This window comes from Eschrichtius robustus, chromosome 1 (genome assembly GCF_028021215.1).
Source record: "Eschrichtius robustus isolate mEscRob2 chromosome 1, mEscRob2.pri, whole genome shotgun sequence".
Lineage (NCBI taxonomy): Eukaryota > Metazoa > Chordata > Mammalia > Artiodactyla > Eschrichtiidae > Eschrichtius > Eschrichtius robustus.
Window position 1 is genome coordinate 119206879 of NC_090824.1, and position 12921 is coordinate 119219799.

The following is a 12921-nucleotide window of genomic DNA, read 5'->3' on the forward strand; positions in this document are numbered from 1 at the left end:
TGGCAGTCCAGTGGTTAAGACTTCACCTTCCAAAGCAGGGGGTGCAGGTTCGATCCCTGGTCGGGGAGCTAAGATCCCACATGCCTTTCGGCCAAAAAACCAGAACATAAAACAGAAGCAATATTGTAACAAATTCAATAAAGATTAAAAAAAAAGGGGGGGGGGGCGGAAATGCACATATTTTCCTAATACCTTAACAAACTGTTTTTTTTTTTCTACATTTTTATTTGTTTCCCTATTCACTGACAGATTTCATCTATAATGTAGGAACAAATATAGTGTCTCTACAGTTTTGATACCTGCTTTTAAAAGTTAATACGCCAGAAATATTTTTCTTTATGATACTTTATCGTCTTCATATTTCATTTTTAAGAAGATACCCCACAATATGCTTAACCATCCTCCAATATTTAAGTTGTTTCTTATTTTTTTTTTAAATTATGAGAAAATATGTTGAATTTTTTATACGTGTCCTTTTACTTATTTAGAAAAATTTCCTAAGGAGAGAAATGTCACTGAACAGGTTATGGCTTTTGATAAAAATGTAGCTTCAAAAACACATTTAAATAGAAGGTAAGACTTTGCCATAGTCTATGATTCCTTGTGTGGACACCTCACTGATTCTAAAGGGGAAAGCTATTATCTTAGCTATCGGGAAGTCTCTTAAGTTGCTGAATTTTCCTAGTAACTAAAACCTAAAATTGTTAGTTGTCCTTTCCCCAGGTATTTTCTATCCTTTTAGATTCTGTTTTAGCGCATTTGAGCTTGCTCTGATTCTCTATTTCTTTTACTGGCCAGCTCATTCAAGAGCGTATCATCTTTGCTTCTTCCCACATTTCATGCCTAGCATAGTGCCAAGCAACAGAGCAAATGAATAAATAAATTCCAATGTTTAAATTAATTTTAGGGACTTCCCTGGCGGTCCAGAGGTTAAGACTCTCTGCTTCCAATGCAAGGGGCACAGGTTCGATCCCTAGTCAGGGAACTAAGATCCCACCTGCTGTGCTGTGTGGCCAAAGGAGAAAAGAAAAAAAAAAGATAAATTATTTTTTAAATGCCACCATTAAAAAAAAAATGGGAATAATTCTGAAATGAACTGTAGCTTCTTTGCCTCTTTGAACACAGTATAGTGAGCATATATTAACTGAACATAACTAGCTTTTTGACTTATAGTGGTAACTGGGATATGAGCTTCAGCTTTGGTGATGTGTTTTCAGGCAGAGGCTAATAATGAGAGACTCAGGAAAGGGAAACAGCGTACATCTTTTCTTAGAAATGTTCCTGGTATTGCTGGTTTTCTGGTTATTTGCCTCTTTCCTGTAATGGAAGCTATATCATCTACTGCTGCCTTTCTGCAAGAAAAGTTAGGACACAATTAGCTTCTCTATGCCAAAGTGGGTTTCTCTCCCTCTGGAAAATTGTCCTCACTCTTTTTATCAGTTTCCTTTGACGTGTCAGCAACATGTAAAAAATGGTCTATGGTTTCTATATTACTAATAAAATAAACCCCATCTCCTCGTCACTTTCAGTTTATTCTTCATATCTTAATAAAAAGTGGCCTGGGGGAATCTGATAACAGATTATAGTTGTAGCCAAGTTTTCCATGGCACTTGGCTTAGAACAGATTCTTAAACACAATGAACGTTAAACACTTCTGTTTTTTAATGTTTGAAAAAGCTTGAAGGCCCTAAATTTTGTGAGGCCTGCATAACGCACAAGATTTTTCATGAAATATCTTTTAATACTTCACATTCTGTTCAATAACATTGGGCCCCTATATGGAGTCAGTAAAGTAACATTAAGAGAGAATAAAATCATTAAAAAAAAAAAAAAAAAAAGGAAAGAAGGAAGGAAAAAAGGAAGAAATAGTAGAAAATATCCTGTTTTTTTTAGGAGAAGCCAAATAATTGACCAAGAATAGGATGACTGTTATTCTTAGTTAAACAACTGATGGTTCCAAATTTCTTTTTTAACTCAAGATACAAAAATAACTATAGGTCAAGTTTTCAGTCACTTCTTTGTCCATGAATGTGTTTCCCTCTGTTCTTGGAGGGATGAGTAAACATGAGACATCTCTCTAAGCCTCATGATGGTGGCTTTTTCTAATTACCAAAGATTGTCTTTGATGGGAGCCTATAATGTTGACAGATTGGCCAACAGAATCTCGTGGTGCTTTATCCCTGACATTTACCAAGACCAAGTACTTAGATATCAGTAAACTATTCTGGTTTTAAAATCCTGTTGGTCTGGGGATAGGCTGTGCTCAGAAATGACATGTCTAGAATAATTATAAGCTTATTTTGTTGTGATGTTACTGAACATTATACACATTTTACTAAAGAAGCAACAGAAAAAATCATGTTTCTCATCAACTGTGTTACACTTTCTAGGCCATCCTTCTGGGGGAAAAAAATGACATAATTCTTTGGCAGCTGTAGTTTTGATAAAAGACCTTTACTTTTCCTTTCAATGAGCGTGGGCCAGAGATAGGGACTCTGTAGAACTTCTGGGAAGCTTTTATGCAAAAGAGAGTCTAGATCAGTTTTGTTTTCTCATTTTGACGTGGAATACCTGTGAGTAGGTGGTGTGTGAAGTGAAACTTTCTGTGGGCAAATGAGTTGCTACTCTGGACATTTTGGTCTGTGTCTTTTGGTGCCCCTGCTGTCAGGACAGCCACTGGCTGCTGCTAGTAACAGCTGGGGCCCAGAGCATGCTTCCTTTTCTTCTCAACTTTCCTTCTTGTCTTTTCAGGTTCTGGGCAGGTTTCTTTGCTTCAGTTTAAAAAGGTGGACCTCCTTACAAGCACTTGAGCAGAACTCAATACACCATTCATTTGCACCTGAGAGACTGAGGAACTGCCCGCTCCTCAGCCTTCCCTGAGTGTGTAGTTTTGTCGTCAGGCCTGCAGAGGCTGTGTAGTGAAGAGAACGGGCATTGGTATCCAATCTGGGTCCCAGTCTTGGCTCTACCACTTATAAGCTGCGTGATCTTAGGCATGTTAGCGTCTCGGATCTCCAGTTTTTTGTTTTTTAAATGAATGAGAATAATAATATTCATCTCCTACGATTTTTAGAAATGCTTAGCGTAATTCTTATTTTGTAGTAAGTACCAAACACAGTCAATTTTTTTAGCCTACCCTGTACCCACCCCCAAATACACATCCATACTGGGTCTCTATCTCTTGTACTTTCATGTGTGCAGCTAGCCTGGATGTGTATAGGTTTTGCAAGTACTGGTTCTGAGTGCCCAGAGTTTTCCTTTGTTTGCTTTGATTGGAGTCTACAGAGAGGCATGTGCATCTCTAATAGATGTTCACGTGAATTTTGAGGTTTATATGTTTTTTCTCACTTCTTTAGCTTGATATCATTGGCAGTAAAGCCACCGAGGTGATGAAGTGAAGTTTTTGAAATCTCCCGTCCCATTCGGTCTCTACCCTGGAAAGCTTCAGGTGCTACTCAGTGATACGGTGAGGTGTAATCTGATTGGATTTGTGTAGCAGAGTCCACTTAAGCAACAGCCCCAGACACAGATAACAGCATGTTGGTGTAGAATGGACCATAAAAACAGGTTCTTGACATGCATTGGTGGCAGTACACAAAAGGCAACACAGAACACAGATATATCCTGGAAAAGATAAGTGTGGGAAGAGGAACTGACTTATCGTTAAAACAATTGAGAAATGTGTGAAAATAAGAGCAGGAAACGGGGGTAGGCTCGCAAGGGCAATTGTGAAGAAGCTGGCAGGAGGCTCCAGGAAGGCCTAGAGAGATAGCCAATAGCAACAGTGATGTGGGGGCGGGTTGCGGGTGTCTCTAATATCCCTAAGGAGGGACCGGACAGTGGGAAGCACAGGGCATCTCCTTTGACAAATATCAGGACGGGGGTATATTTTCATAAAATTTACTTATGTGTTCTGTGTTTGGTGCTTTGGAAGAGCCAGAGTTGCTCTAGTTGCCTAGACGATTCTCTGGAAGTTTCTTCTAAGCTTATTAGTGCTTGCTAGCTAGATTCTTGAAGGACTAATTCTTAGTCTGTGCAGTGGTGCTCTACCCTAGGATTGCAGAGGCTCCCCTGGTTTAATGGACGCACGTGCCTAGAGTAAAGGAAAGAGAGTCCATTGTCAGTTATTCTTAAATTGATACAAATAGTTTCATCCCCTCATCAGTGACCCACTTCTTGAATGGAAAGTAGTTTGTCATCTCTGAGGCCTCGGGGTCCCAGGTGGCAACCATTCCTTCAGTTCGCCAGGAGCTCCAAGAGGACAGGATGTGTATTTACTTAGAAGCCACCAGTGAAAGAATAGACGAGTTTAGAATTCTGACATCTCCAGACTCCTGCTGTACTGCCCATGTTAATTTATTTATGTCCAGAACAGGCCCACTCCCAATATCATTGATCCATGCATCAGAAATATAAATCTGGTCTATGTCCTTTTTTCAAGGAGCTGATAGTCTAGCAAGAGAGAAGATAGGAAAATAAAATCTAGATACAAGGACTGCACGGTAAAAGTATTAAGTGCTATGAGAAGCACAGCTTAAGTGCGGTGGGTATTCAGGAAGGGGATTCAAGGAAGACTTCTTGGAGGAGGTCATACAGTATCTGAGTCTTGAGAGGTTTTCTGGCAGGCAGAGAGACATGGGACCGAGAGGGACGAAGGGCATCCCAGGCAGAGGATGCTGTGTGGGTGATGGCATAGAAGCTACAGGTGAGAAACTGGAGGTTGGGAGCCGTTGGGCAGCTCTTGCAAACCACCTGGGCTGGAGGTGATGAGAGCCTAAACCAGAGAGGTGAGGGAAAGGATCTAAGATGTTACAGAACTAACTTTTTGGTTGTGAGGGACAAGGATGAGAGAGATCAAAGTTGCTGCCAGGCTCCTGAGCAGGTGCTGCCATTCCCAAGGATAATGAACAAAGAAGAGGAGAGGAAGGGACTTGAAGAATTCACTGAGAAACGTAAGCCTCCAGAATCATAGGTGCCCAAGGGACATCCAGATGGTTGAGTCTCGCAGATCTGGACTCAGATAAGGGTTGGAGGTAAAGGTTTGGGGAGTTATTTATATAGAATTTTAAATTGGGGGAAAAAAAACCTAGATGAGTTTGCCAAAAAAGAATGAAGAATGCAAAGTCACATTCTTGGGGATCATTTTAGCTTTTTAATAAGAGGGAGAGAAAAACCAAAAAAGATTGTCACAGGAAAAGTGGCCCGAGGGAAGAAAACAGGAGCATGCAATGTCTTTGAACTGCAAGGCAGAAGAGAGTTCTAAGGGGACAGGTGAAGAGGATCAAAGAGGGATTGAGAAAAGTGAGGACTGAGAAAAGGCCATTGGATGTGGAGATTAAGAGGTCAGTACAACCTTGGAGGGGACAGGCTTAGCAGACTAGGAACCAAAGCCATCTGCAAGAGAGTAAGGAGTGATGAGGTGGTCAAGGAGTAGAGGCAGTGAACAGAAATTATACTTTCAAAAGTTTGGTGGAAAAGCTTGTTTTTTTGTTTGTTTTTGCCCTTGACTCAGAGGAGGATCCTTGTGCCCTAAGGAAAAGGACATAGATTCAAGGAAACAGAAAGGAACAAGATGACAGAAAAAAAAAAAAGACAGCTGATCAGTAAAGACTTGGAGCAGGCTGGCAGGGGAGAAAGCTTGTTGTCTGTGAAGTGGCTTTGGCTGGGGAGGAACCCTGGCGTCCGGAGAGGTGCTGGGCGGTCAAGCCCAAGTCCTGGCTGACTACAAAGTAGGGGTGTCTGCCGGAGAGAGTGAGCCTCAGCTTGAGGGGAGCTGAGCAGGTCTGACAAGAGATGGTGACCTGAAAGGAATGCCCAGCCTTGGCAGGACACACTTGGGTTTAGGTGATGCGATTTATAGCGGAACTTGCTGCCCCAGTTGTGTGACTTTGCTCGTGAACAGTGAGGTTATGAGGCGGTGAAGGCGGAGAACGTGTGAATATTGTGCCTGCTCAGCACGGGGCAGGGGCATCCCGAGGACTTGGGTTGTGGGTTAAGGGTTTGACTACACGCAGGGTTCTAGGGGTGAAGTAAGCGAGGCCAGCAAGTCGGCATGTCTTCCACGAAGCAACGGCTCGTGAAGGCCACTAGCAAGGGCTACAGACCATTGCACCGAAGTGACGTGAGATGGAAGAAACAGACCTTGCCCCTCAGAGTGTCGAAAACGAAATCAGTTTCCCTTTTCTCCCTCGAATTAAATCTCAGAAAAGCTAAGATAGTCGAATCGAGGGGATGGTGGCCTCTGAGGAAGGGAAGGGGAGAGGAGGAGAGGGGCTAAAGCAGTGTGTAGTGTACGGGAGGAGAGAGCGCGGAGGACGAGCGAGGGTGCGGCCGTGTGTGCCGGTGACCGGGGTGGAGGTGCGGGGCGGCTCGGCGTCCTCACCTCCCCACCCGCGTTTCCTCCCTCCAGGAGCTTCTGCAGGCAAAGCAGGACCTTCAGCACCTGCTCATCGCCAAAGAGGAGCAGGAAGACGTCCTGAGAAAGCGGGAGCGCGAACTCACCGCCCTGAAGGGAGCCCTGAAGGAAGAGGTCTCCAGCCACGACCAGGAGATGGACAAGCTAAAGGAGCAGTACGACGCCGAGCTGCAGGCCCTGCGGGAGAGCGTGGAGGAGGCCGCCAAGGTGGGTCCCGGCCAGGGTGCGGAGCGGCTGGGTGGGGACAGAGGGGCAGGACCGCCTCTCCCGCACTGGTGTCCGTTGTGTGCCTTCCTTTTCATGACAGGGTGAAACTCGGTTTCATCAGATGATTGATCCAGACCTTGTTCACAGACGATAAACTCAGCAGTTCTGTTGGTGATCGTTTTAAGTTTGTAAACTTAAAAATTGTTAAGGACCCTGCTTAAAAGCTCTTACACGCGGTGAGATTTAGAAAGCCCAGGAGTGAACCCCTCCAGGGTTCCTAAAGGTCGGTGGCCTAGGGCATTGCGTGACTTTGCTAATGGGGTAGGGTTTGCAGACAGGACCCAGATTTCTGGAATCCTTCACCCCTGCCCCCGCCTGTTCCTTCTGACTTGTGAAGCCTTTTGTTAGACAATTCCGGTTCTTTTCTCAGCAAAGTTACATGAGGGTTAATGGGCTGAATTGCCCAAACCCTTGCAAGATAATTTTTCTCTTAATTGAATTCTTGGCTCCTGCAGATGGATTTTAAATTATGTTGAGGTCTTTGGTGCAGGCCTCACGTGGGCTGTTAGAGAAAAGGGGAAAATGTTGTGAAATATCATGCCATCTTTAGGGAAAGAGGGGAATTACAGAGTATAAATTGTAGAGTCTCTGCAATATATAGGTTAAAGATGATGGAGAAAGAACTCTTGCTGTTGTTTGTTTATTCTGTGATGATCACAGTGACAGCTCAGAGCTGGTAGGCCCTCTCCCCTGTGCTGCATAGTGACTCACTGATTTTCAGTTACAGCACGGTAATTGCAAATGACAAGAAGTGAAAGATGGGTTTGTTGTATAACAATAAAACATTTGGGAAATAGTCTGCTTGGGGTTATTATAACAGTTAAAAAAAAAAAAGTCTCTTGTTGATTTGCCTGTCTTAGTTTTTTTGAGATTTGGTTTAGTTTGAGGGAGAAAAGCAAAACTGATTTAATTTTCATTGCTTTGCAGGGACACATCTCTTTTTTCCATCTGATTTCCTTTCTGTGCAGGAGCCTGGTGTCCTTGCTCTTGGCCTTTATGTGCTGTTGCTTCATGGGGGACATGCCAACAGGCTGCTGAGTAAAATAATTTTCCTTTGGACCCATCATGTCTTTATCATCTTCAGACCTTATGTCAAAGGTTGAGTTAACATGGTTTATTCATTGAAGGGTAGTTGAGGATGGTGTTTGGCATGTTTATAGTGATTTGATGGTAAGGAAAATTAAACTTATGTCACACACGGGATGCACGAGATTTTATTGGAAGTTTCTAGGTCCTCTGCTGTCACATGTTACAAGTGGGGAAGGGAATCATGGTAGGCGAAAGAGGATCTTTGTTGTATGGAAATGAGATAATCTGTAAAGACTTGGGCTACTGCATTTTTGTTGTTGTTTTTAAAATTATTTTATTTTTGGCTGCGTTGCGTTTTCGTTGCTGCGCACAGACTTTTCTCTAGTCGCGGCGAGGAGGGCTACTCTTCGTTGCGGTGCGCGGGCTTCTCTTTGTGGTGGCTTCTCTTGTTGCACAGCACGGGCTCTAGGCGCGCGGGCTTCAGTAGTTGTGGCATGCGGGCTCAGTAGTTGTGGCTCACGGGCTCCAGAGTGCAGGCTCAGTAGTTGTGGCGCACGGGCTTAGTTGCTCCACGGCATGTGGGATCTTCCCAGACCAGGGCTCGAACCCGTGTGCCCTGCATTGGCAGGCGGTTTCTTAACCACTGTGCCACCTGCGAAGCCCGGCTACTGCATTTTGAGATCTCCTGACTTCTAAACATTGCTTCAAATTAGACAAAAAAGAATCACGTAGACCAGCGACAAGCCATTTGCAGTCGATGGTGTGTGCCCTTTGTCGCCTTGTGGCTGTCCCTAGCACCGTGTCTGACACACAGTCACATCTGTGCGGCATCCGATGAGTGAAAGTAAGAGGAGGATCAGTTCCCCTCTTAACCGCATTTTCAGTCCCTGGTGTGTGGTTCCTGTTGAGTTTTCTCCAGTGATGACATGGGAGATCTTTTAGGAAACTCTGCTATTTCTCTGCCTTGCTTTTGCATTTCCCTGCAGTTTCTTAAAGAGGATTCTGATTGTGTTTTTTTACACCTTGTTAGCTTTTGCTTCTGAAGGTGTTTTCTGAACAAATGTGGCAGAATCATATTTAATGGAAAAAAAATTATGTCAATGTAATGGACAGATGCTGCCTTTTTGTTACATTATTTACATATTGGTACTATATAATAGAATTTTAGTAGTAGTATATTGACTACTTGGAGGAGAGTGAATTAAATATAATTTTTTAATATAGTAAAGAGTTTCTTAAATTTGTACACCGGCCTTTTTTTTTTTTTTTCCATTTAAAAAATTTTTTTATAAGAGATATATTTTCCAAAGTTCTTTTTTTTTTTAATTAATTAATTAATTTTTGGCTGCGATGGGTCTTCATTGCTGCGCGCGGGCTTTCTCTAGTTGCGGTGAGTGGGGGCTACTCTTTGTTGTGGTGTGTGGGCTTCTCATTGTGGTGGCTTCTCGTTGAGGAGCATGAGCTCTAGGCGCGTGGGCTTCAGTAGTTGTGGCACACGGCCTCAGTAGTTGTGGTGCATGGGCTCAGTAGTTGTGGCACACGGGCTTAATTGCTCCGCGGCATGTGAGATCTTCCCAGACCAGGGCTCGAACCCGTGTCCCCCGCACTGGCAGGCGGATTCTTAACCACTGCACCACAGGGAAGTCCTGTACACTGGCCTTTAGCCTTTTCCTGCCTCAGGGGAGGGGCTCACCCACCACTGTGACTAAAAGCTGACATTTCTTTAAGGAACTGCATTATATTAAAAAGTTTATTTCCTTGGCAAGTCTTGGAGGCAGCCCAGCCTCCTGGCATCACTTTTTCTAATTGTTGCCACTGAATCAGGGCCAGAAATCCCTACACTGCTATTTTATCATATTGTCAAATAGCAAATATTTCATTCTGGCCTGAGCTTGAGCACTAAAAGTTTTAAATTACTAGAACATTTGGTGAAAACTGTCACATTATATTAAGAATGTTTTATAGGTATTCCAAACAGCTACTCTGTAAAAGTGGTTTTCGTAGACCCAGACAGCCACACCTTTTAAAGAACAGATTGATTGCTCAACAGCGGAGAATTCATGAGCGCCCCGGTGGTGTGGGGTGTCCTCGTGCAGCAGGATGAACGTCGCTTCCCCTTAGAGCGGTGGCAGTTCAGGGCATTAGGTGAGCTGCTTCAGTGCCCTCCCCACAGAAGGAGGGGTCTTTACGTTGTTAGAAAGAGGATTCTATCGATCACACGGTCTTTGAAAAGACCGTGTGATAGATAGCATGTTGTTCCATAACATACTTTTTTTCTATGTTATGTTCTTTTATACTCTTTCCAGTTTTGAAAAGGGAATGTCCTCTTTCTCCTTGGGTCTGTGGCAGTGGCTGGGAGCCACGTGCAGAAATGGACAGTCAGCGGGGATGTGCATGACTGTCATCTGGGAGTGAAATGAAGACCGTCCACAGCTGTTAGCGTCTTCTTTTCATCCCTACCCCTCCCTGTCCCCAGTTCTTGAGCAAAAGAGAAGTGGAGATGGTGGTCAGCATTTTCAGATTTCTCAGAGAGTAGGCTCAGCTCAAATTCCTGCTCCTCTAAGAGCTTGCTTCTTGGACTTTACAGTTTCCAGGGGCCTGGTATTGCTGATTACAGAGCAGGAAAGAGTAAATGCCCCAGGTGAAGCTGTAGGAGATGGCTTGTGCTGGTGGCAACCAGGAAAGATTTCCTGGAGGGAGCTGTGAGAGGTGAGTGGTCTTTGGACATGTGAGCATGGAGGCTGAGGACATTTGGGGTACCGAGTACAGCATAAGCAACCCCTTGTTAGGTGGGAAGGTGAGATGTGTGTTTGGGCTGGAGCCCTGTGGAGCAATAGAAGAGAGAAGAAGACGGGCTTAGGAAGAAGAGGACACAGATGCAGAGACCTGAAGAGAAGCAGCCAAGACCAGTAACAGAAAAGCAAGGGGAAAAGTGTTGTATTTGGCTTAATTAATGAAACATTTGAGAAACTTCTAGAAGCAGCCTGTTTTTATATTACATACTTATATGTTGAGTCTGTGTGCTTTTATATTGTTCTGCACTTTATAGTGTAAATTCTTTCTAACGTTACGCCCACATTTTATATTCCATATAACCCCTAGAGAAATTTTATTCAAATTCAGTGAGGTTGAAACTTTTTTTTTTCCCTCCAAAACTGTCCTTAGATTATGGCCTTATGTTTGTGTTTCACCTGATAGTTTGGAAATGTCGCTCAGTCTTGTGAAAATGAATGTGTGCTCCTGGGCTCCTTTCTCATAGCCTCTGTAGATTTTTCCTTCCCTCTTTGCTACCAATCTGTGAACAATTTCTTTTCAAAGCATAAGGTCAGCAGAGGGTCAGCTGGTAAAACCAGTGCTAATCTCAGGATCAGTGGAATTGCCTTCCTTAAGAGAAGGCTAATTCAGTGTAAAATCTCATTTCTGTCTTCTCCGGCGGAGGCAGGTTAGCGAGAGAAACTGTAAAAAAAAAAATCCTTATTTCCTCAGCTGTTTAACTTCACATAATCAAGTTATTCTGAAGGACAGCTGTTGAGAGCGGCGGGGGTTGGGGGGGGTGGGGCGGGGGGGAAGCGGCAGGTTTGTAATCCGGTGCCCAGGTATAGGAAAATGTCCCCTTTCTGCAGATTCAGGTGTGCCTAGAGTGGCTCAGAACCCTCCGGCAAAAGTAAAATGGGAAACATTCAAGGTTAAAAAAGTTCTACTTTTCATTTTTTTTCTCTCTAGTTTTTCCCCCTAGAGCTGGCTCTTCATAATTACATCACTCTTCTGCATTCTGTACTGATTAAAAAGTAGCTAAATAAAGAGGCCTGTTGTGGCATCCTAGGGTGTTCGTTTTAAACCTTCCATCAAAGCCCCAGACATGCCCCATCCCTGCTGGGTGTCTCTGATCCCAGGTGCATGGGTCCTGATAAATCTCTTACGGGCCTTGGTGAACAGTAAACAGGACATCCAGCACTTCACTCCTGGTGTTTGATCTGAGCTGCCAAAGTCACTTGCTGTGGGTGTAGAAGACAGAGTAAGAGTCCCTGACATCCCCATTCATTTTCCATCAAATATTTGAGTGTGTTTTACCACTGCCAGTCACTGAGGATACAAGGCAGGCAAACCATGGTTTCTAGCTTCGAAGATCTTTTGTAGCCTTGTGGGGAGAAATGTGCAAATAAGATGAGGATGAAGTTATAGGTGCTGTGGTTGAGGCACAAGCAGGGCAGGAGATCAGGAAAGGCTTCTGGCTTCCAAGGGCAATGTTCAGGAGAGAACCAGCACATCTGTTCTGTAACTTGACGCCCTACATGTCTTTTGCGTACCAAATACTCGAGAATTAGACGTGAAAACGGTAATTCCTTTCCAGGACCTCTCTGAGAGTTTCTGAACATTAGCCCATCTTGAGCCTGCTGGCTTTGTACCCAACTCCTCTTAGTAAACTCAGAGTTAACATTTAGAATTGCTAGAAAGTTTAAATAATCTAAATGCAAGACAAAGAAAGAATGTTGACCCGAGGGATGAGTTAAAATAGACTTCATTTATTTAAAAAATCAATTAGGTCCCAGTTATAGGTAAGGTTTCTGGAGGGTAGGACCTCATGAAGTGAAATATTTATGGGGAAGGCCTCTTTCCCGCTAGGATGACAACCTCCAAGGAGCTCTCCTTCGGGTCTCTCTCCTAACTTCAGGGGAGCAGATTTAGCTGCTGCCGTTCTGTGGGGAGTGTCACAGTGCAGGAGAAAGGATCCTCTCATAGAGAGGCCGGCCTTGGGCAGGTCTTAATGACACTTCCTTGAGGCCTCATAAGTGTCGGTTGAGTAGGAGGGCGTTTTCCTGTAGCTCCTGGGAGAGAGGAGGTGGCAGCAGGGCTTTCAGGTTGCCCAAAGCACTCGGATGACCCAGAAAATCACAGTGAATTCACATGCAGTGTGAAGAGAAAGTGTGGAAACTTAACTGGGTGCAGAAGGAGTAAAAAAGCCTTGTCCTGGCCTCAGGAGGAACGGCAGAACAGCCTGGTCTGCGAGTCACACTGTCTGTGCCGCGTCTGACATAGGCTTTAAGCCCGCCCGGGGGAGGGGGGACAGCTCTTGCCCGTTTCCCACCTGTATGAGGAATGACCAGAGGACGAGGCATAAACAACACAGAAGATTGGACGACCAATAGTCAACATCAATGCCTCACCGTTGGGAATGGATTGTTGATACAGTTTTTGGACTCTCTGTCAAT

General features: G+C 44.2%; 1 protein-coding gene across 3 annotated transcripts in view; it reads left to right on the forward strand.

Moving 5' to 3' along the window:
- CGNL1 (cingulin like 1) overlaps window positions 1-12921 on the forward strand; it is a 153004-nt gene that overhangs the window by 65833 nt on the left and 74250 nt on the right. For all 3 annotated transcript variants that reach the window (XM_068552321.1, XM_068552331.1, XM_068552340.1), the window contains exon 8: window positions 6410-6622. In XM_068552321.1, the coding sequence (XP_068408422.1) occupies window positions 6410-6622 (213 nt within the window). The remainder of the gene's footprint in view (window positions 1-6409; window positions 6623-12921) is intronic.